The 24,053-nt window shown below is 44.8% G+C and overlaps 1 protein-coding gene across 5 annotated transcripts in view; it reads right to left on the bottom strand.

Annotated features, from left to right (window-relative positions):
• SLC26A7 (solute carrier family 26 member 7) overlaps nt 1-24,053 on the bottom strand; it is an 88,237-nt gene that overhangs the window by 45,861 nt on the left and 18,323 nt on the right. For all 5 annotated transcript variants that reach the window (XM_079983102.1, XM_079983099.1, XM_079983100.1 and 2 more), the window contains 2 exons: nt 9,581-9,691; nt 4,842-5,014 (listed from right to left, as the gene is read on the bottom strand). In XM_079983102.1, the coding sequence (XP_079839228.1) occupies nt 4,842-5,014; nt 9,581-9,691 (284 nt within the window). The remainder of the gene's footprint in view (nt 1-4,841; nt 5,015-9,580; nt 9,692-24,053) is intronic.

The raw sequence follows: 24,053 nt of genomic DNA, 5'->3' as shown, positions 1-24,053 counted from the left end.
ACATACCATTGTAGCAATGGTAGGCAGCAACCTTCCACACGATGGCTTCCCTGAATATGTGGGGCAATCGGCAAGACCACAGCCTATCCAGGATAGTATAGAGACAAACATATCGAAGGAGAGTGCAATGAGGGATACATCCCATAACATGATAAATGGGTGCGCACAAAAGTATAATTATATTCATCAGTGGAGCCACTGGCCACAATCCAACACAATAGTTGCCAAAGCCCCTTGGAATTAAGCATGGTTAACTCTGTTGAACTCCAGGCATCTCACAGCAATATGTAGCCAAAGGTGAAACCACTTTAGCACGGCTACAGCCACAAAAAGGGAAAGATTGTGAAATAAAAAGGAACAAGTCCAAGGACAAATGGACATGGGAAACGCACAATGTCCTTCCAACATCAGCAGTGTGAAATAGAAATGATTTGTTAAGATGAGTATCTGGCCAAGAGCCATCCTGAAAAGGAAAGGGCAGGGCTAATTATTCGAAAATATGCTATATTCTACTAGGGCGTCACTCACTTTGACAAGCCTGTTCAATAACATTGGTCTTTGAATGGCCTGAGATATGTTCTTAAATTGACACTACTTAATGAGGGTCAGGAGATAAGACAGAAGTCACATCTTGGACATTACTGTTATCTGGGTGGAGACGATTTTGGCTGTGTTAAATGATGCACAGAACTGCATCAGTCTGTATTATGAGAACTCTCTTTCCAGCAGCAAGTTCCTTTAAATATATTTAAAGGAATGCAATTGGATTAGTTGGAAGGAATCAATTTTACTAGTTAATGTTTATACCATAATAATGTTTCATAGTCTTTAAGGAGTCACAAGACACTTGTCTGATTTTGCTGCATCAGGCTAGCATGGCCATCTCTCTGGAAGTGGAGCAGGAATGTGGTACTAGTGGGTGGGTGGGTGTTTTCTTGTGCCATTTGCCCAAACTAGGGACATTTATGATACCTGTATGTTTTGCCAAGCAAGTCAGACAAGAACTTTGCAAGGGTTTCATTGATCTCCTGCATTCCAAACAGTTTGGCCCTTGGAAAGGAAGTTTTCCAATGCCAGATTAAAACAAACAAACAAACAAACAAACAAGAACTGGTAGGCAAATTCATTATTTTTTGGGGGGTGGAGGTCTTAAAGGAAAAAGCAAAGTAGTGGAAAGGCAGAACAATGTCCAGAGTTGGAGGCTAGCAATTAAACATAGAAAAGGTTATTTACCTATTTACTATCTTTTGTGGAAAGAAGCCTAAAGTGGAGCACTAACTAATGAAGACAACACAAGGAATTGAAGCATGGAGTGCACTAGCAACTTAAGGTACAAATCACACAAAACTAAACATGCTAAAGATATAGCCCAGGCATAGGCAAATTCGGCCCTCCAAATGTTTTGGGACTACAACTCCCATCATCCCTGACCATCTGGTGGGCCGAGTTTGCCTATGCCTGATATAGCCAATTCATAATGGAACGTTCTGCTGGGTAGGGGAAGGTTAGGGTCAGGGTGTCACCTTCATTTGATTTGCTGTGATTTAATGTGACTTGCCTGGAGCTGGTGGAGAAAAAAGAGGTGGGGGGGAAGGGGGAGAAAATATGACAAAAAATATTAAAAAGTGAAATCCTGCCTCTGTTGAAAAACTGAATAAAACAAAGCTTTGAAGAGGAAAGACACAAGATTTTCCACAGTTCAGTAGCTATTGTGTGTTGGTTCAAAAGCATTCCTTACCTCTCCATTAGATAAATAGTGATTACAATAGAATAGCCTGATTAGCTTTTGTTGCCATGCTAAATGAGAACAAAAGATGTTTTCTTTCTGATAGTGTCCATTGGCAACTAATAACAAGATCTGTCAAGCATATGACTGTTTACAAAAGTTAGCATAGAAAAGTATTTTTTTAAAAAAGTTACATGATTGTAACATAACTCAGGGGCAAATGTATATGCCATGGGTCCTGACAACCACATAATACAACATCAATTGCAAGAATCCAACACGCAGTTCATCAGCCATGGGATGCATGCCCATGACTCTATTTTGTCACACGTGCAAATGCCCTGAATCACGAACTCTCTCCTGTGTACATGTAACAAAACAGACACATGTGCAATTGGGACTTAGGTCTCAAATAACTGAAAGCCCGCATTCTTCCCTACAGATGCTCTTTGAGTGTTAAGGGCAGCAGCTGGAGCCATGTTGGTAGTTCCACTGTCCTCAGAAATTCAGAGGGTAGTGGCCCAGGAAAGGGCACTCTCTGTGGCAGCCCTTCAGTTGTGAAACTTCCAGCTGTGCTTGGCACCTTCTTTATACAGCTTTTGTCATATGCGTATCATCACCCTGGTCTTGGACACCTGAAATATATATTTCTAGTGACTGTGATTTGTTTTAATATGTTTTTAATAGTTTTTAATAGTAGGCCAACATTTCGGGGGGGGCACCGAGTTAGAGGAGGCTACACTATGGTCTTAAATGTCTGGGGTACACCAATATCCACTTTCCACAATGACAAGAAAACTAAGGCATGTACCTCACCACAGAAATGCCCCAAAGCATGCAGTAACATAAGCATCATATAATAAGGGTACATTTACAGCAATGTACCTAAGTGCAATAACTGACTGATGGTAAGGAATTCTGAATACTCTAGTTAATAGCTGATTCTCAGTATAGGCCATATTTCAGTTCAATTTCAGTTTTGTGGATTCAGCTATTAGCCATAACAACAACAGTCTACAGTGACAATGAACACTGGTTTGGCACATGCTCCAAAAGATAGCACTTGACAAAGCACACATAAGCTTTGGCCAAAGCAAAAGCTAGAGAGGTTATTTTACGAGTAGCAGCCATATTCCAAATGGCAAGAAGGAAATCTGTCTTTGGGAGTTTTGCCAGGTATCATTTAAAAATATAAATCAAAATAAGTGTATCCACTGGGCACTGAAACAACAAAAGAAATACTGATTTAAAAAAACCAAACACCTCAATTTGGATGTTTCCACAGACAAAAAAAGCAAATTATGATGATGATGATTATTATATGGAATTGCATGCAGCACTTAGATATCTACCCACTAATACAGAAGCAGTCATTAACTGAAATGTGATCTCAGTAAAGAATTTTGTTTACAGTTCGCTCCACTTCTTTTTTAAAAAATCGTTTTACGTAATTCCTATGCACAAAATACCATATACAATCATTCCATCTATGGGCTCCTTATAAATTTTGAACAGTTAAAGGTACGTCTCATAAACAAATACATTATAAAGAGTACATGCATAATAGGGAAAAAAATAAGATATCACATTTTATCTTTCCTTATTATTACTTTTCACTTGTATTACAGTAGCATGAGGTTTGCTCCAATTCCAGCTACCTCAGGTTCTTTTCTTCTGTATTGCACTACCAGCCTCCAATCTTTTGGCCTTTCTTTATTATCCCTTATTACAAATACATGTATAGCTGCCCAGTGAGAGTAATGTCTTGTATCTTATGAAGTCCACAAAAGCTTACACCTTAATAAATGTGTTACACTTTAAAGCGTCACAAGTCCCCATGGCTATTACAGACTGTAAGTCTTTCTGAAGATCTTACAAGCTGAAAAAGCAGGAGACAAATGTTTCCAATTGATAAATTAATAAAATACAGTCTGCCCTCTGCCAAAATTCTGCAAAGCAGAACAGGGTGGTTCCATCTATCCATTGCCACTGGACCTTCAGTTTGCCCCTTTTAAAAATTAGTTGCCGCTGGTGTTCCAGGGCATGCTCTCTGTTTGCATGCAGCCTGTTGGGCATATCAGCTGTGCTATGTAAACTGAGAGTGCCAACATGAACATACCTGGGACTCTGCTTAAAGTGCATTAATAATCAGATTTAAAAGAGTGGTGGAACCTGCTTTCTTGGTTTAACCTGAAAAGCGGCAGGTAAACTTAGACGGGTATGTTGAAGCCAGAGCAAGCGATGTCATGTAACTTTGCACCAAACCTGCCAGCAGCTTTCTTAAGGATAAGGAAACAATTGCCTGTGCTACATGAAACTCCAGCTTCTTCTCTGGCCCAGATCAACTTCATTTGCAAGCTGAAAACAGTCGCAGTGGAATTGCTTGCCATATGACTAGATGCTGGGAGATGCAAGAGAAGGGATGCTGGGAAATGGTCACTTGAAGACTAGTTCCAATGTTATTATGCCATGTACGCCATTGTCTCCCAAATGGCTTCTTTGTAAGGATTCATCATGTAGGATGGGGAGCCCGTGGTCCTCCAGAAGTTGCTGGACTCCAACTCCCATCAGTCCCAGCCAGCATGGCCAATGATCCGAGATGGTGGGAACTGTAGTCGTGACTATAACATTTGCGTGTCAATTAGCATGTGATTTGGCCCACCCACAGGCCCATGAAAGTAGGCCTAAACACATAGTAAGCCACTCATTTTTCAGCAGACTCCCATCTTGATTTGGCAGAATTTTATTTCATGGAGCAGATAGGAACCCTGGTGGATAAAAGGGAACATTTTCCCTTATATTCAGTAAGCAGCAGCTTAGCTGAAATACTGATCATGTTTTACATAAACCTCAGCATGTTATGAAATGTATATTTCATTTTTAAAGATCGTGTACAACTGGCAGCTCCCTCTGATCTTGCTTTTGTGGCATCAACACTACAGCAGTGAGGTGTCTTCCATGCTACTTAGGCCACATCAAACTCCAGAGCACATGGGAGGACTCCATGCTATGGCTCCATCACAATCCAGTTTTGCTTCTTCTAGGGGCTCTGGATGCATTATGGTTTACTGCTAATCTGATTTTCTATATGTATTGGCTATTAAGGGATACCTACTTGAATGAGTCCTCCTAATAATGAAACTGCTGCAGCAACTCCAATCCTCTGCATCTCAAACTCAGATAATCCCAAGACCGTGGAGTTATTGTTTGCTGTGAAGTTGCTGCTCATGGGAGGAACAAGACGCTCGACAGCATTAGCTGATATCAAGGAGGTCAAAGCAAAGGTTCCTGCAAAAGAAGAGACAGTTCAGTTTCTGTTCGGTAGAGTTCCAGTTTGTTTTGCATTGTGCTTAAAACGAAGAAAGTGCTATTGAAATCTATTGACTGGGTGCAGACTAAGTCATATTTCAAGCAGAAACCAATGAGTCAAGTTAGTCATGACGAATTATGGACGTAGCCAAGGGGGGTGGGGGCAGCTGCCCACCCTAGATCAAGTAAAACAATAGAAATACTTAACTGAACAACCATGGCAGTTCTGCCCCCCCCCCCCACACACACACACCTGCCCCCCTAGCAAAAATTGTGGCTATGCCCATGTGACGAACTTAAGTATTATTGATTTTCAGTGGGATTAAATTGTGAACAACTTAGCTGGGATCCAAACCTATGAGTGTTGTGTCCACATGATTGTGCTTAAAATGTGCTGAAAGCTGCCTTGCTGGCTCTGTATTCAGATAGTCCAACTACATGTCTGTTCTCCATGTGTTGTTTTCTGCACACACCAATTTTAGGCATCACCTCTTACCAGGAAAATGTATTTCTCTATTATTCGCTCATCTGGGGCACAGCGGCTGGTCCTGGGAGGCCACCATCTTCCTGTTTAGTCAGGGGAGGGGGACTGCTACCTGCTGCCACCCACCTCTGGTCATGCTGGATCTTCCAGTTGAGGTGAGTCTTACCCGCAAGGCCAATTGGGGCAGAGGCATGGGGGCTGTGCCCTGCCTGATCCTGGTGTATTTAAGAGGGCTGCCAAGCACAGGCCACCCTCTTTGCTGACCGCAGTGGGATTTTCCACCCATCCAGTCTGTTGGGGGTCCGCCTAGTGGGGGAGCGGGCAAGTTAGAGTATGGACCTTGCTATATTCAGGGCCAGGAAGGAATTTTCTCCTGCAAGCTGGCTTGCCAGTTTTCACCTACCTCATAGCAACTGTCACAACTTTGGTGGATAAGGATTTGGGCTGGATACTGAGTGGTGCGGATACCCTGTTAAAGGGGTGCAGGAGGGATGAGATTGTCCAGGAGTCCACATAGGGACTGATGGTCCAATACACCTCTCCCAATGGCGGGCTGTGCAGGGTTGTGGCACTCGATCCATGTTGGGGGGATGACTCCCCAGCACAGGGTCGACCCCACTGAGTTCTTATCAGGCAGCATGTGAGCTGCCTGATGCTGGATACATGCCCAATGCCTTAGCCAAACATACACTTTCCTGTAATCAATAAAGCTGTGGCCTAATTTGACCCAATACCAGGCTTCTGTGTCCATTCCTTCGGCCCTTCCCACACCAACCACAAACATCATGCGCCTGCGGCAGCAATCAAAGTTACATTTGTGTGTTACTGAAATGATAAACAAAGGCTGTTTATTCAACTCCTGCTTTGTGTGTATATATGTGAGTCATCCTGCTAAATGTACATGGGATCCTTACATAAATGCTTGAGTGAAATATATATGAAATGTTGTTAATGGATGTTGTGATAGTCACCAACCCAATGGAGAGATCTGCAGCAAAGGAGTAACTTGTACAGTTAGGGGAAATATAAATTGTATGTCTTGGATCCTAAGGTGTACTTTAACATTTATACTTCTCTTTAAGGTAAATGTTATAAGAAATATGTGGGGGGTATTAATATTATTATTGGAGGCATTATAGAATCGTTTCAAAACTATAAATTCACCCAGATCTATAAAAGATTACAAATACTGATCACAGAAAGAAGATACTTTACAATAACTACAAAGCGTTTTTTTAAAAAAATGAACGCCAAATTTCTCCACTGATTAAAATTTTCTAACCAAACACTCTACGCCTTCATTCTGGAAATCTTGTTTCATCTAAAAGCAACATGAATAGCACAGAATGTGCATCAATTACGCTGCTCAGATATCCCAAACCCTTTAAATATATCAAACTGCATCCAACATTTATTCAAATTACCAGATGTCCTAAATGCTTTGCTTGAAGAAACCAATAGTCCAGCTTGTCCCTGTTGGGCAATTACTACACTTTAAATGAAGTAACTACGTAATGTCTACTTTGCTGACTCAAGAGTTATGATCGCTTCCAAGGAACTTGCCACAAGATGCAAATCCAACTTGCCAGTAAGTTGCAAGGGGCCTTTGACAATAGGCTTTGCATACGTCCTGATGCAAATTCTATGTACTTTGGACAGAATGCTGCTTTCCCAGCAGACCACATGGCTGCTACAGAGCTGTTAAATGTAGCACTGAATGCACATTTTGGCACAAAGACCATTTCCAAAAAACCACGCAATTACTCAAAAGACAATGATTGCTCCTTAGAAAGCATAATAACAACCAAAGGGAATGTGCATATACTTGGGCTTTTCAAACCCCGAGGGGATAGCTTTGTGTGTGGTTCCACGCAATTCAGAATTTCCCCTCCCCTATATCTGAAAGGCTCCCATAGCTCTTTCCTTTCCTCCATCCTTTCCAACCCGTATTATCTAAAGGGAGGCCATGACCCCCGTACCCAGCTCCATTGTTTTCTGCAACCGGGACCAGATGTTCTCTGTAAAAACCCTGCTTCTTATTTTGAGAGATCAGTTCTCAAATTAATATATTAGACGGACCCCTTCTTTGGTTCTGAGTAAGCATCACTGAGATGCCCATATGAGCTTGAAAATTACCTAAGACCGGGCTGGGCAACTGGTGGGTTCCCAGATTCCCATCAGCCCTAGCCAGAATAGCCAATAGTCAGGGATGATGGGAGCTGGACTTTCTAGAAGCAATCACCTCTGCAGCAGGAGGAGGAGGAGGAGGGGAAGGAGCCAGCTGCTGGAGTTGTGCCATGGTCGGCTCCACACTTTGCCTCCGTGATTTGTGGGGTGGGGGCCCAGCCTTACCCCCAAAATGTAGGGACCCCCAGAAGGACTCAGCCCCCTGGAGCTGGCACTCTGGAGCATGATCATGATCCCCCCCCCAAACTTGTATTCTACACGTACTGTCAAAGAGGAAAGCAGACTCTGGTGTTTACAGAGTGAAGATTTTAAATTTTGCTCACCATCTAATTAAATAATAACAATAGAGCAATTTTTAAAAAAAAAAAATTCATCAGTAAGCACAGGAGTCTGCTCTCCTCTCTTTGAGTCGATGTTTTCCTGCACATTCAAAGCATTTAGCCTTAGATACTGGAGGAAATATAGCTATCCTGACTAACAGACATTGATGCTGTTGTCTGTAAGCTCTTGTTATTTTTAAAGCACTCTCACAATTGAAAAGAACATTTGGTGTCAAGGTAGATGGAGTGAATCAAGTGCTTGAGGTGAGGCAGTAGAATGCGCACTGACGCCATCCTGACTAAAACCCGGCCAGGAATTGCTTAGTATGAGAGTTGGGCTCCAGTGCCCTTTGTAAGGGATGAATGATTTGGATGATACAGTGCAGCTGCCTAGAAGAATGGCAAAATGTCTGATGCAGGATTGCCCTTTCTTGCTTAACTATTCTTCTGTTGTACATAATATGGATTTATATGTTTACATCCATACATAAAAAAGACCTTTATGTGTATGTGTGTGAGAGAGAGAGCCAGGCAGGGGACACACACGGGGGGAGGGGGGAGAGATTATCTGGATATGAGTCAGCCAAACGATAACAACAATCTCTTCTGGTTTCAAAGCAAGCGAACATTGTGCAGCTCTTGTTTTTTGTTTCTGGAAATAAGCAAATAAACTGTCTTTGTCTGAGCTCTCCCAGGTGAAAGTTTCATCTTAGAGCAAATTTTATAGAGCATTATATATAATGGTATAATGTATTTATTTTGTTTATTTTTGAAACTTAAGAGCCTGCACTTCATCAAAAGACCCCAGGGAAGATTATAGCAATGAAACAATAAAACAAAACTAACAAAACAATACAATACAACACAGTTAACTAAAACTACACCATCCATTCAAAGGCCAAAGGCCAAACCTTAGCATCCAAAGGCCTTCTGAAAGACACAGACCTTTAGCAGGCACCAGCCAGGTCTCGAAGTGGAGAGTCCTTATCGAGATAGTGTTGGCGCAATATTAATGATGCAGATACAGTTCCAGATTGATCTTCATCATGCTTCCCCCAACCCCAAATAGTTTTATTACACAGGAAAAAAATGTAGTTGTAAAAGAAATGCACCAAAAAAATACCAAATTCATTTCTGGAGGGTGATTTCTATCTTCTCCAAGCTGCAAGAGTTCAGAATAGTCCAACTACTGAAGTCCACAAAACTACTGCCGAATTTGAGTGTCACAGAGAGCACAACCCATCAAGCGCTGCTGTTACCCAAATTCCATTTACTTCCACGGAACTTACATGGGGTTCCTACAAATGAATGGAGTCTGAAAAGTTGCAGAGCTTTGTGCATTGACCCTCGGGGACTCTTTGATTTTTCAGAGAAGCCGAATGGAAGCTAATTCTGCATTCTGACCTTCCATGCAAAAACAGCTTGTTTAATTTTTATTCATTGTACATTGCAAGCTATACAAAACACTAACCTCAAAGGCAGCATTAAGAGAGAGTCAGCCAACAGACCTGTTGAGTTCTTGGAACTGGTCCTCAAGGATCCAGAAGCACTTACCTGTGGCAACATGGCGTCCCATTCCAAATATGGCATAAATAATAACAGGGAAGAGAGATCCGTATAAGCCAAACACAGGATGCACTGAAGAGAGAACAGCAAAGGCAAGCCCTGTAGAAGAGGTAGATGGAAATTATGAAACAAATCAGGTTACGTTCTGAAGGACTTTAAAAAGGGATTAGAAAGGTTCATGGAGCTATCAGTGGCTATTAGCCATGATGACAACATTCTAATTATGCCTCTGAATACCAGTTTCTGGAAATCATGAGCAGAAAGAATGCTGTTGTGCTCAGGTCCTGCTTGTGGCCTTCTCGCAGGTATCCAGTTGGCCACTGCGACAACAGAATGCTGGAGTAGGTGGGCCATTAGCCTGATCCCTCAGGCTCTTCTTATGTTCTTAATATCAATCTGTAATCAGAATCTCATTCTTTTGACCATTTTTAGAGGTGGGGTAGCAAGATACATAAGAACACAGGAAGCTGCCCTATGCTGAGCCAGGCTACTTGCCCTCTTGGCCCACTGATTTCTAATCATACCAAGACAGGCTATGCCCATGTTCCCAGGATGTTGAATCTATGAAGCACATTTTGTTATACTGTAGTCTGTATAAAGGGACGCGGGTGGCGCTGTGGGTTAAACCACAGAGCCTAGGGCTTGCCGATCGGAAGGTCGCCGGTTCGAATCCCTGCGACGGGGTGAGCTCCCATTGCTCAGTCCCAGCTCCTGCCAACCTAGCAGTTCGAAAGCACATCAAGTGCAAGTAGATAAATAGGTACCTCTCCGGCAGGAAGGTAAATGGCGTTTCCGTGTGCTGCTCTGGTTCGCCAGAAGCGGCTTAGTCATGCTAGCCACATGACCTGGAAGCTGTACACCGGCTCCCTCGGCCAATAAAGCAAGATGAGTGCTGCAACCCCAGAGTTGGTCACGACTGGACCTAATAGTCAGGGGTCCCTTTATCTTTAGTCTGTATAAACAGGTTAGACAGCACCTAATCAATTCAATATTAGCAGAGCACCCTTGGAATTTGCTGCCAAGGAGTGTGGTGGAGTCTCCTTCTTTGGAGGTCTTTAAGCAGAGGCTTGACAACCATATGTCAGGAGTGCTCTGATGGTGTTTCCTGCTTGGCAGGGGGTTGGACTCGATGGCCCTTGTGGTCTCTTCCAACTCTATGATTCTATGATTCTATGAATGGCTGACTCTTTTCATATCAAGGCTCTCCTTGAGAATAAGCTTGATACTGGCTGTAGCAAAATTCAGTATGTACAAGCTAAAGCTCCTCTGTTGGCTAGCAAGGCCAATCTTACACCTGAATAACTGAGATATACTATTGTACCATGTCCTTTTGGTCTATGGACCACAATAAAGCTGTGTGTGTGCTTTCTAATCTACCAAGCATCAGCTCTGCAACGGAGGACTTTCCCATCTTCTTCAACCTGATCCTTTTATAGATGGAGATGCCAGAGATTGAACCAGCAACCCTCTGCACACAAAGCAGACTCTCTACCGCTGAGCCACAGTCCCTTCCCTATGGGAATTCCATCTTAGCCACTGTACTATGAGGAAGTCTCTGGTTTGAATCCTTCATCATCACAACTGCCAATTAGTGGCCAAAGACCTGTCCAAACAAAAAAAGCTTTTGCCTGCTGGTGAAAGGAAAGCAGAGGGGCTTTCCCTAGTCTCCCATGGGAGTAAGTTCCAGAACTTGGGGGTAGCCACCAAGGAGGTAATCTCACAGGTCCTCCTTGCCAAACATTTCCTTAAGAGTGGTGAGACTGAGAGAAGGTCCGTCCCTGAAGATCTCAAAACCTAGGCAGGTTCAAATAGGAAGATACAGTCCTTTTAAATGGGTGTCCTGCATTTAAAATTTAGTTAACTACTCAGTCTATTCCAGCTGCAGAATCTGGAAGTCTCAGATATTTCACATCACTAGCTACCTGGTTCTTTTTTAAACCAACAAACAAATCTAGAAATGGCAAAGCAGGAGCCTGGGACCTTCTGCATGCAATTCATGTGTGCTATCAGTTAGCTGCTGTTTATCCCATAGAGAGTTTACAGATTGTTCCTGCTGGACAGATCTACAAATCTCAAAAACACAGGTCTTATTCACACCTGACTTTTAAATAGGATCAAGAGGAACGTAAGATAATTTTCTTGCCACAATCTTTCCTAAAGTCAATACAACATGAGGGAAAACAAGTAAATCATTAACAAGAAGTAACAGCCTACACATTAAGGTCACAATCCAGTCAAAGCTAAAAACTTTGAAATCCCATTGGTTTCCATTGGTGAGATGCGCTTGTCTTGAAATAAATGGGACTTTAAAATGCATTACTTTGGCTGGATCATACATTTTATCATTAATGTCCATAGTGCTTTAGAGTAATAATGAACCCTGAGCTGTAACATGAGCTCTGAGTGGAAGAGCAGAGTTCTGTTAAGGTGCTAACTATTCTTCAGTGTGAAGACCAAAGTCAAGTTAATCATTTTGCCAGATTTAGAATGCATGAGTGGACAAATTACATAATATGGCAAATGTAAACTTTCTGTACCTAAAGCTAAGTTTCGGTGTTCTTTGGTGTCTAGCTACAAAACCTGCCATGGTCTAAACTGTGAGATAAAGATGCATGATCAAAGTGATTACTTTTACCAGTAAATGTATTTTTTTTTAATATATGAATTATAGCCCTCCAAACTCACTGCAAAAGTCAAGGCATTTGAGCACTGAATGAAGTATGAAAAGATTAATCCTCAGTTATTGCCTCTTTGTCTCATTAGCACCACTGTCCATTCTCTCAAGTAGTTTTGTCTAAGAGTCCTTGTTGAGAATTGATTTATATTTATTATACGTCTCCCACCTCTTTTCAATGGAACCAGAAATGGGTCACCAAATGGGATATAATATTCCAAATGTGAACCTATCAGAGTTATATAATAGCATCATAGTTGGCAGCCTCAGGATGTTTCAGGTGAATGAAGCCTTATGTAAAGCACCTGCAAAGTCTAGGCAAGAATGTAGTCAGAGAGCACTGTGTACAGTCACAGGAAGAATTTTTATTCTTGGCTCCGTCCAACGATCCCATAACACCAGGCACGATCGTTGCTAAGCTTGAAGGACTACATAGTTAGCCTTCTTACCTGCGTGTGTTTTTACTCTGTGTGTGAGAATTCGTATTTTCAATTTCATTGTTCTGCATGGGACAATGACAATAAAGATATTGTATATTGTATATCGTACTTAAAGCAGGAAATCCTATTCAAAGCCAAGCTGATTTATTTTACCTTTTTAAATAAACAACTTTTTTTATTTAACAATAAGAACACTGTTGTTCTTAAAGATGAATGCTGACAGGAGTGGAAGGGCTGCTTTAAATAAGAGTCCACCCCTTGTGTAGATGAGGGCCAGTGTGGCATGGCAGTTCAAGTGCTGAATGAGAGCTGAGGAGACCCAGGTTTGAATCCCCTCTCAGCCCCAAAGAACTCAATGAATGACCATTAAGCCAAATTAGCCACTATGTCTCAGCCTAATCTACTTTACAGGGCTGTTGTTATGAGGGTCAAATGTAGAGGGGAGGGATCATATATAGCACTTAGAAATCCTTGAAGGAAAGACAGGTTATAAATTAAATGAATGAATGAAATGGGAGTGCTTATAATAAATAAGCGTGCACAAAGAAAAGGGAAGATAACTTTAGCAGTTTTGGTATCTGGCCACAAAATTACTGACCCAAACGTCCATTTTGTAACTGGTGCAGAATTCAGCAGCCAGATTGCTGACCAGTGCAGGATGGTCCGAACGTACAAAACAAATTCTGGCATGAAGGTACTAGCTACAAATTAGTTTCCAGGCACAGTTCAAAGTACTGGCTTTGATCTATAAAGCCTTATGCTGTTCAGGACCTCAATACTTCAGGGACCACTTCTTCCCACATAAACCGATGTGGAGCCAGCAATCATCATCTTGACCTTCTTATTGAGCCCCCTCCATGGAGGTCCAAAGGATGGCAACATGAGAACAATCCTTTTCAGTGGTTCAAACTGGGTTGAAGAACACACTTAGGCTGCAATCCTATACACACATTTACCTACGAGAAAGTCCAACTGAACTCACCTGGGGGTAATTCACTCTTGGTAGGCATGCATAGGATTATGCTGTTAAGCATATAAATATAACCAATTTCAGAGAAATGTAAGCATTCTGGGTGATGTACCATGGGACAAAGAAGCCAGCATATTTAACAGGAGTGCTTGCATCTACCAAGAATGTTCCTCTGCATCTTTCAAATTTAACTGATATCTTTAGCCTTCTGGAGTTTCAGAAGTTGCTGGATGGAAGACTCATTGAGACACATGATCCGTCTTTCTGGTTTTTAAGTACAAGTTTCAATCATGTACACCAGCAGCCTAAGAAAGACTGCCAATTTTTAGGTTTTTTGCCAGCTCATGAAGTCTTAAGTTTCTTGGCTTTCTGAGAAACCCACAAGCCAAGTACAAAATTTAGAACTACCTTAGGTAATACATGGGCTTTGTCCCACAGCCCATGGCTCTAATCCTTTGCAAGCTAGCTTTGTTTTAAGAGCAATGATTCCTCTTGTTCTTCTGTTTAATTATAACTCCACAGTTCAAGTTTAAGGGCCATTTTTATGTGAGGCAAATGAGTTAGTAAAAACTACATAAATCGTCAGCCTCATGGGAAACCAAGAATTAAAAGCAACTTCTCTACCTGGCACTTGTGGCCAAAGTCTTCGAGACGGTGGTAGTGATATAAGTAGAATAAAACTTGGGAAGCGTGGGACGCTATAAAATCTCTGTCCTCAAGCCAGAACATCTGGCTAGATCCTTGGAGAAATTTGAGCTATTAATTTGTAATTAATTAATAAACCTGTAATCGCAGATTGATAAGTGATGCCAAGGCAAAGGATATGAATCTTTTGAAAGATGTGCAACCATATAAGCAAAAGAGACGTCTCCCTTTGCCAAATAGGATGGAAATCATGAAATGAGTCCTTCCAATGTGTATTCAAAGCTATTTCAGAACACTGAGCTGCCTAGCAGTTCTTCTTCATCCATTCTTCGTAGTTCCATGGCCAGTGGTGAGACCTTCTCAACACCATCCAGGCTATTAAGAGCTAGCCATACTGTCTGAGCTCCTTGGTTTTCCTTCTCCGACTCTAAGGACCAGCCATTAGAACCTAATAGAGACTTATCATATTTCCAAGCTCTCTAATCCAGCAATGGACTCACTAGATTCCTCATATGTTTCCTTCCACTGCTAGGAATCTTTGCTTGCTACTTTCCCTCTCTACTTTCATTTGACCTTCCATCTTCCTTTTATCTTATTCCCCCATCCCCTGAGCAAATTTATCCAATTATTCAACCACAGCAGTGGAAAATCCCCCACTCTATTCCAATAAACCCTCATCCAGAAACAAACTGGTGCTACAAAGACCAGGCCATGCAAAAGCATAAAGGTAAAGGTAAAGGTACCCCTGCCCGTACGGGCCAGTCTTGACAGACTCTGGGGTTGTGCGCCCATTTCACTTAAGAGGCCAGGGGCCAGCGCTGTCCGGAGACACTTCCGGGTCACATGGCCAGCGTGACATCGCTGCTCTGGCGAGCCAGAGCCGCACACGGAAACGCCGTTTACCTTCCCGCCGGTAAGCGGTCCCTATTTATCTACTTGCACCCGGAGGTGCTTTCGAACTGCTAGGTTGGCAGGCGCTGGGACCGAGCAGCGGGAGCGCACCCCGCCGCAGGGATTCGAACCGCCGACCTTTCGATCGGCAAGCCCTAGGCGCTGAGGCTTTAACCCACAGCGCCACCTGCATCCCTATTTATGCAAAAGCATAGGAGGTCTCAAATGCTGCTAAGAGGTCCAGGGAAAGCAATGGGATTAAATTTCCGTGTCTGCCCCACTGAGCTATGAAAGCTGTTTCCATAATATAACCAGGCCTGAAAACAGATTAATATGGGTCTACATGATCCCTTTCATCCAAATGGAAGGTCTACATAGCGGTCATGAGTAAATAGCCTTTGGTGGATTTATCTTCCATGAATTTGTCTAATCCGTTTTTTAAAAAGCTATCTAAGCTAATATATACCTCTGTCTATTTATAGTGTCAGGTAACAGAGCTCTGTTCTCTTCAGGGAATACAAAAAGAAAACACGCATCAGTGTTACATCATCCATCAGTTCAAATACAAACAACAAATTAGTCTTGCAATTATTATTCCTCCTACAGTGCTTATGAAACCAATTGAGGGATGGATTTCTATGTTTCTTAAAATAAAGTTTAGGGCACTGGTGTAGGGGGATTAAAATGGATGAGAAATTGTGTTAGGAAAAAGTCTCTCCAGATCCAGTCTAAGCATGCACTAAACAAATATGGCATTCCTTTGAGAATTGCACCATTTCAGATGTTCACGTACAACCCCAATGAAGCAGGAATGAGGATGGCTAATGGCTAATAAATTTAAATTCAGTACAGGTAAGCTGTCACTTATTCATCCATATCAGTGACTGAATTCCCCCACATTCTGACCAATCCTCAAGTAGTTCTGCCACAGCTGGACCCATAAATGTACTACCATGTGATCACTTTAACAATGTGGCTCTCTGAATTGGTTCTAAATTCAATGAAACCTTTTGTACAGGCAAGACATACGAGTAGATTGAGAGGCATGAGCCATATGAGCATCAGAAAGAGTAGGGGTGAGGAACCTTTTCAGTCCAAGGACCACATTTCTTTCTGGTCCATTTTCCAAGTGCCATGTGCCAGTCATGGGCTGGGCCAGAGCAAGGGGCCACAGCAACAAATGTATATTTTGCCTTTGTACAATAGGCTAGTGTGATGGGACAATGAGCTACTTGTGCGTAAAAGGATTGGTCCCTCAGAGTTTGCTTAACCTAGCAAAGCTCTGCCTTGAGCGGAGCCCTTGGACATGGCTCCGTTAGTCACTGGTAGAATCCGACAGTGGGCGCTTGCGGAAACGTTTCCAGCATAAAAGCTGCTTGACGGAAACGCGTCTCCTAGATTCCCTGCGTGACAGCTTCCGGCGAGGGGTGGGGGTCGCTAAAGGGAGCCTTGATACCTCCTCACTGTTCTCGCTGGAAGTGTCCCAGAGCCTCCCCTCCGACTTCCTGTCCCTGGAAGCTCCTGCTCCCCCCCTACTGGTTCCCTCTTCGGCTGCTGAATCTCTTCTATCCTCCTGGAGCCCTCCCACCACCTGTTCTTCCGATGGCAGTTCCCTGACATCCACCTCCCCTCCAGGCCCCCCTCTATCCCCTCCCGCCTCCCCTTCTACAGGCGGTGGGGCTGGAAAGCCTCGGAAGGAACTCTCCTCGTCCTCAGATGATTCAAACACTTCTAGCCACTGCCTCCCATTTCCTTCCCCGTCTTCCTCTTCTTCGTCGGAGTATGCCACCTCCTCACTCCCTGACTCTGGGAACCCTTCAAACACCCCTTCCTCATCAGTGGTACCGAAGTATTCCCTCCTAAATCGCTCCATCGGATGCGGTTTTCTTGGGAAACGCTGATGGAACGTTTCTATCAGAACCTCGTCGTGGACTTCTTCCGCCGGTACCCATGTGTTTTCTGACTCTTCCTCCCCCCCCCCATTCTACCAAGTATTCCACCCGATTCCCCTTCCACCTGGAATCAATTATTCCTGCCACTTCCATGTTGCGTTCTCTCTCTTCAATGACAGGTGTTTGGGTGACCCCCCTCTCACTTTCCCCCCACTCCCGTCCCTCTCGGTACGGTGACAGTAATGATCTGTGAAATACGGGGTGCAATTTCATGTGACTGGGCAATCTAAGTTTGAAGGCTACTGGGTTCACCTGTTGTATGACCTCAAAGGGTCCCAACCGTTTGGGTCTCAATTTCTTACACCCTCCCTTAAACGGCAGTCCTTGGGTGGATAGCCACACCCGGTTTCCCACCCTTATGGTTTCACCTTCCCTCCTATTTCTGTCTGCTTGTTTCTTATATGCTTCTTTGGCTTTCTCCAAGTTGAGTTGGAGCTGCCGGTGGATCGCTTCCATTTCTTCCACAAAGCGTTCCGCTGCTGGTACACTCCAGTGCTCCCCTCCTTCTGCTGGGAAGGCTCGAGGGTGACACCCATAATTGGCCAGAAAGGGACTCATCCCTGTGGACACGTTTTCCGCGTTGTTGTAGGCAAATTCTGCCAGAGGTAACTTATCTACCCAATCAGTTTCTCTGTCCTTTACATAACACCTCAGATATTGTTGCAAAACCCCGTTTGCCCTTTCTGCTTGCCCATTTGTTTCTAGGTGCCTGGCGGTGGAAAAACTTACCTCCACATGCAACAAGCTCATTAGTTTCCTCCAGAACCTGGAAGTAAATTGTTTCCCTCTGTCGCTCAAAACCCTCAAGGGGGCGCCATGCAACCTGAAAATATGCTTCACAAACAACCTTGCGGTTTCTTCCGCTGTGACTGCATGTGAACAAGCTATAAAGTGGCACATCTTAGTTAGTAGATCTACTACCACCATGACCGCGGTTTTCCCTTTGGATCTCGGTAGATCGGTCATAAAATCTATGGATACCATCTCCCATGGCCTTTCTGGGGTGGGTAAGGGTTCTAATAACCCTGCTGGCGCCAACCTCTCTCCCTTTGCTCTTTGGCACCTGTCGCATCCCCTGACATACTCCCGCACGTCTTCCCTCACCTTGGGCCACCAAAACTCCCTGGTAACCAACCACATGGTCTTGTGCTGTCCGAAGTGCCCCGCCGTGGGGCTGTCATGCAACTGTTTGAGCACCCGCCCTCTTAGTTCCCCATCTGGTATGTAGAGTGCCCCTTTGTAATATAGTTTTCCGTTCTTTTCCTCAAAACCCCCTGTGTTCTCACCTGTCTCCCTGAGTTCCCTAAGCTTTTCTTGGGCATATTCATCGTTCTCAATACCCTCTACCAGTTCTCTTTGCCCCACCAATGCCGCCCCACAAACCCAGTGGTCCTCCGAGATGATATGTCTTTCTTCCGCCCCTCCTTCCCCCTCTAAGTACTCAGGTTTTCTGGAGAGAGCGTCCGCTCTGACATTCTCTGCCCCTGACACGTAGCGAATTTCAAAATTGAACTTGGAGAACTCTTGCGCCCATCTTACTTGTCTCTGGTTCAATACTCGGGCTGTCCTCCAGTATTCTAGATTTTTGTGGTCTGTCCGCACTTGAACCTTGTGTTGCGCCCCAATCAACAGGTGTCTCCATCTCTTGAACGCTTCATGGATGGCGAGTAATTCTCTGTCGTACACGGTATAGTTCCTCTCGGATTTGTTCAATTTCCTCGAGAAGAAGGCACACGGTCTCCATTCTGACGTATCCTGTCCCGGCTGCAGGAGTACGGCGCCCACCGCTCTGTCAGACGCGTCGGTTTCCACCCTCATCGGCTGCTGCAGATCCACGTGTAAGAGTTGTTCTTCCGAAGCAAACGCCCTCTTTAAACTTTCGAATGCTCGCTGCGCTTCTTCCGTCCAGACAAATTTCTTCTTACTGCTGAGACAATCCGTGATGGGGGCTGTTAAGTGGGCAAAGTTCTTGATGAACTTCCGATAGAAGTTTCCGAACCCCAAAAACCTTTGCACATCTTTCTTAGTTTTCGGTGGCCTCCATTCCAGTACCGCTTGCACCTTGCTAGGATCCATGGCCAGCCCCTTGTCTGACAACCGGTACCCTAGGAATTCCACCTCCCTGGTGTGAAACTGACACTTCTCCAGTTTCACCCACAGCTGGTTTTCTTGCAGTTTGCTCAGTACCTCTCGTACATCTCGCACATGCTGCTCTTCATCCTCTGAGTACACCAGTACATCATCTAAGAACGCAGCGCAGTTCTTGTAAAGCAATGGTCCTAGGACGTGATTCATGAATGATTGAAATACTGCCGATCCCCCCTGGAGGCCGAAAGGCATAACGCAGTACTCAAAGGCCCCCAAGGGGGTGAACATAGTGGTTTTCCACTCATCTCCCTTTCTCATACGTATCAGGTTATACGCCCCCCTCAGGTCCAGCTTGGTAAAAATCTTCCCTTTTCTCACCCGGGTCAGAATGTCATCAATTCTGGGCATAGGGAAAGTCACGGGTTCGGACACTGCGTTTAGGGCCCGGAAGTCCACAATCAATCTTGGTTTGTCTGAATTTTTTTTGTCCACAAAGAACACTGGGCTACCCCCCACCGCTCGTGACTCTCTGATGAACCCACGCTTGAGGTTTTTGTCAATAAACTCCCTTAACTCCTGCATCTCCCTGTCTGACATTGCATACACCTTGCCCACTGGCAATTGTGCTCCTGGGAGTAAGTTGATTTGGCAGTCAAAGGGTCTGTGCGGGGGTAGTTTATCTGCTTCCCTTTCGCTGAAGACGTTGGCAAAATCTGCATATTGTCGTGGTACCCTACCTTGATCCGTTGCTTCTATCTTTGCTAACGTGGCCCGGGTACCTACTTGGCCCCCCTTTTCCGTGCAGTGTCCCATACAATGTGCTGACCCAAAGGAAACCACTCTCTGATGCCATCCCACAAGCGGATCATGCAGCGCTAGCCAGCTCATCCCCAAAATGATGGGCGCTCCTCCCAAAGTGGCTATATTAAACGCTATCAGTTCCGTGTGTCTTGCCACCCTCATTGTCATGGGGACAGTCTGCTGGTTTACTTCTCCTCCCAACAGCGCCCTCCCATCAATCGTGGTCACCTGCAGGGGATTTTTTAAAGGGATGGTTTGTATCTGGTGTGCGGCTGCAAACTCCTTACTCATAAAGTTGCAGGAGCTGCCTGAGTCTAATAGCGCCTTAACTTGTAGAGGGTGTCCGTTTGCCAGCTCTAACAACACCTCTATTACTAGCGCTGGTTTTGGCGGTTCCGGCGTGGGCACATTCACTGATCCTTGGCCTGGCTGCTGTGCCCTGATGGTCCCAGCCAGGCGTTGGCTTTTACTGACTCCTTAGCCCCCTCCGCCTCCTCCCCAACAGCTCCCGCCATTCCTTGCCATTCCTTTCTCTGTGGACAAACCCTGGCAAAGTGACCTGGCTGTTGGCAGAGAAAACATTTCTTGGCGCCTTTCCCCTCCTTCTTCCGCCCTTCGCTGGGGTTTGAAACTGCGCGCGCGCGCGCTGTTCCGATTTCCATCGGCTCTGCTGGCTGGGAAGGCTGCTCTGGAATCTCTGGAATGCGGAAATCCCTCCAACGCTCCTCTTTCCCTTCCCGCTTCTCCAGGGCTCTGGCTTCCTGGCGTGCTCCTATGGCCAGCGCAGATTTAGTCAAATGGTCCATAGACTCTGCCCTGGGCGCCCGGGAAAGTTCATCTTTTACTGCCGAAGATAATCCTTCTTCGAACAGCATTTGTATCGGTTCCGCAGACAAATCCCAATTTAATTTATGGATCAACATGGTGAACTCAGTCCAGTACTCACGGACAGATCGGTTCCCTTGCTTACACGCCATTAACTGTCTGCGCGCCACTCCCTGCTCAATCTCACTGGAGAACATCAGATCCATGGCGCGAAAAAACTTCCTTGTGTCCTTTAGGACCTCGTTATTGGCTGCCATCTCTCGCCCAATCTCTCGCCCCTTTTTCTAGATGGCCAATCACAAATCCCACCCTCGATTCCTCATCAGGAAAATCATCAAACTGCAGATTAAGGGCATATTGCATTTCTGTCCTAAAGGCTTGGTAGTTCCTGGGATCACCCCCAAATTTCTGCACCAGTCCCGGCACCTTCCTTGAGACTTGGGTGGCTTTTCCCTTCTCTGCATCTTGAGCCCTCCTCTCCTCCAGCCTAGCTGTTTGCAGGGCTAACTGCATCTCCAACATCCTGTACCTTTCTTCCAGGCTTGGAACGGCTGCAGCTGCTCCCCCTTCTCCGGCTCCGGTTGGGTTGCTCATGATGCCTCTCCTTGCACAAGCGCTTTCAGGGACTGTCGGATTGCTGTGATGGGACAATGAGCTACTTGTGCGTAAAAGGATTGGTCCCTCAGAGTTTGCTTAACCTAGCAAAGCTCTGCCTTGAGCGGAGCCCTTGGACATGGCTCCGTTAGTCACTGGTAGAATCCGACAGTGGGCGCTTGCGGAAACGTTTCCAGCATAAAAGCTGCTTGACGGAAACGCGTCTCCTAGATTCCCTGCGTGACAGCTTCCGGCGAGGGGTGGGGGTCGCTAAAGGGAGCCTTGATACCTCCTCACTGTTCTCGCTGGAAGTGTCCCAGAGCCTCCCCTCCGACTTCCTGTCCCTGGAAGCTCCTGCTCCCCCCCTACTGGTTCCCTCTTCGGCTGCTGAATCTCTTCTATCCTCCTGGAGCCCTCCCACCACCTGTTCTTCCGATGGCAGTTCCCTGACAGCTAGTTTCTTGACATGGACTGGTTGGATACAGAGGAAAGGTGGAAGGAACCGGCTGGGGAACCCCCAAGAGAAGAAGGCTCAGAGTCCAGGGAGTGGTGGTGGGATGACAATGAGGGGTGAGAGGGAGAATAGGGAGAAGACTAGGAAAAGGAGGTGTCAGAAGCTGAAGGGGTTAACAGGGCTCAGTGAGCTGTGAGAGTCTGTGGCAGAGAGAAGTCTGGAATCAGAGGCAGAAGCTGAAGCAGAGGAGGAAAGAGGTCAAGAGGCCTGCTGTGGCAAGCTCCCCTCCCCTCTGGTCTCCCAGGACCAGGAAGGGCTTGAAAGGGGTGGAGGAGGGATTGGTAACGTGAAGACGCAGTGTCTGATTGCTTGGGGGGGGGACCCCAGAAAGGAGGGGACTTAGGCAGCTGTGAGGAGGTGGATACCATTATTATTATTAACTACTTATACCCCACACATTTCACTGGGCTGCTCAGCAACTGCTTCATGGGGACAAGGCCAACCAGTGATGAGTTGCTCTGTTCATTAGGCTTGACACTCCTGTGTGGATCAGGTTTTTGCTAATAAAGAGTTAATTCCCACTTGCACAGTGCGATGTACTGCTGGCTCACCTCTGACATTTCTACATTCTCACACTCCTCTCTATTCTCCATTCAGACAAGCAAGAGGCATTAGCAGGGCTCAAGAACATATTATAGCCACACAAAAATATCAGGGGTGTGAAACAGAACCTGTGAAGGGTGTGAGCTGGAGAAATTTCCAAAGGCCAGAGTGAGAGCCTGGAGGACTGCATTTGACCCCTGGCCTGAGGTTTCACACCTCGGAGCTGGACTGTAAACCTCCTGCCTTCAAAGTTTCTATGGCAGACTATGGCACTCTTAGCTCACTCCACATAAATTACTGACTCATCTGAAGCAAAAGGAAGCAAAAGGATTAGCCTATCAACAGCGCCCATTACTACAATATCTTAAACATCAAACTCTTTGCCATCCTTTTATATTAGCAGCCCAAGCATCAAAAAGGACAGAGAGTGCACTATTGGCTATATGCTGACACGAAGCCAAAAGAGATAGGAAGCAGTTGTCTATTGCACTATTGTCTATTGCACTATTGGCTATATGCTGACATGAAGCCAAAAGAGATAGGAAGCAGTTGCCTGTAGCCAATGGAGGAGATGTTTAGGTGCCATGATTGGTGAAGATAGCTGCTTTGAAGTATAAGAGGATTTTGGAGGGCAAGCAGTGGTATGTGGACTTAATGGCACTTCCACATGGCAGTTTTGGTGCTGCTCAAACATTCAATTTTTTTGCCGTGTTCACACAATGCCATCCTCATCAAAATGATATCCTACAACATCTCCTCATTTAATCCAGACCATTTTCATAGGTTTTGCTTTCTTATCAGATTTTCTGCGTAAATCATGGTTAAATAGGAAAATAACACAGGGCAGCGTTTTGATGAAGACAACATTCTATGGATGCTGAGCAAAACTTGCATGCAAAACAGTGCAGAGTCCATAACAAACTGCAGGATGGAAGCACTCTAAATGATAGGATACTTAGAATTGCAAGGAGGTCTTAAGGTCTGGGTGGAAACTGGTGATTAGGAGCAGCAGCAGTGTTGATGAAAGTTTTTTTTTGCACATTGGGATTGATGGTAACGCGTGTACTTAGTAATTAACTACTGGTCTTTTTATTGCCTCCCACACCCCAAATCAAATACTGAAAACTGAGTGCAGCCCTTGGACATCTTCTGAATGAAGAGTTTAGACTCCAGTTTGACACCCCTTCTTTGTGTGTCTGCTATGGGATTAACATCCATGCTATCTGATTCTGTCCCCCTCTCAACGTTTTGAATCAAATCTCTCATTAGCATTTAGATATTGCACAAGTTTTTAAAGAACAAAATCATCCTGTGCCAGGGCAGAATGAACTGTAAAGCTTGACAGAATGGCATCTGAACATTCCATAAAGGTAATGATCCGAAGTCAAAAGGTGGAAGGAAACGCTTGGGCAAAACCTGTTTGGTTAACAGAATAATTCCATGGCTCAGACAGCCATTTATCCTGCGGATTCCAGCAAATATCAAAGCAGATGTAGGCTGCAGATACCAAGACAGTGCTTCCTT

Source organism: Podarcis cretensis (genome assembly GCF_951804945.1).
Source record: "Podarcis cretensis genome assembly, chromosome: 7".
Taxonomy (NCBI): Eukaryota; Metazoa; Chordata; class Lepidosauria; order Squamata; family Lacertidae; genus Podarcis; species Podarcis cretensis.
This window is presented reverse-complemented; position numbering and strand designations above follow the sequence as displayed.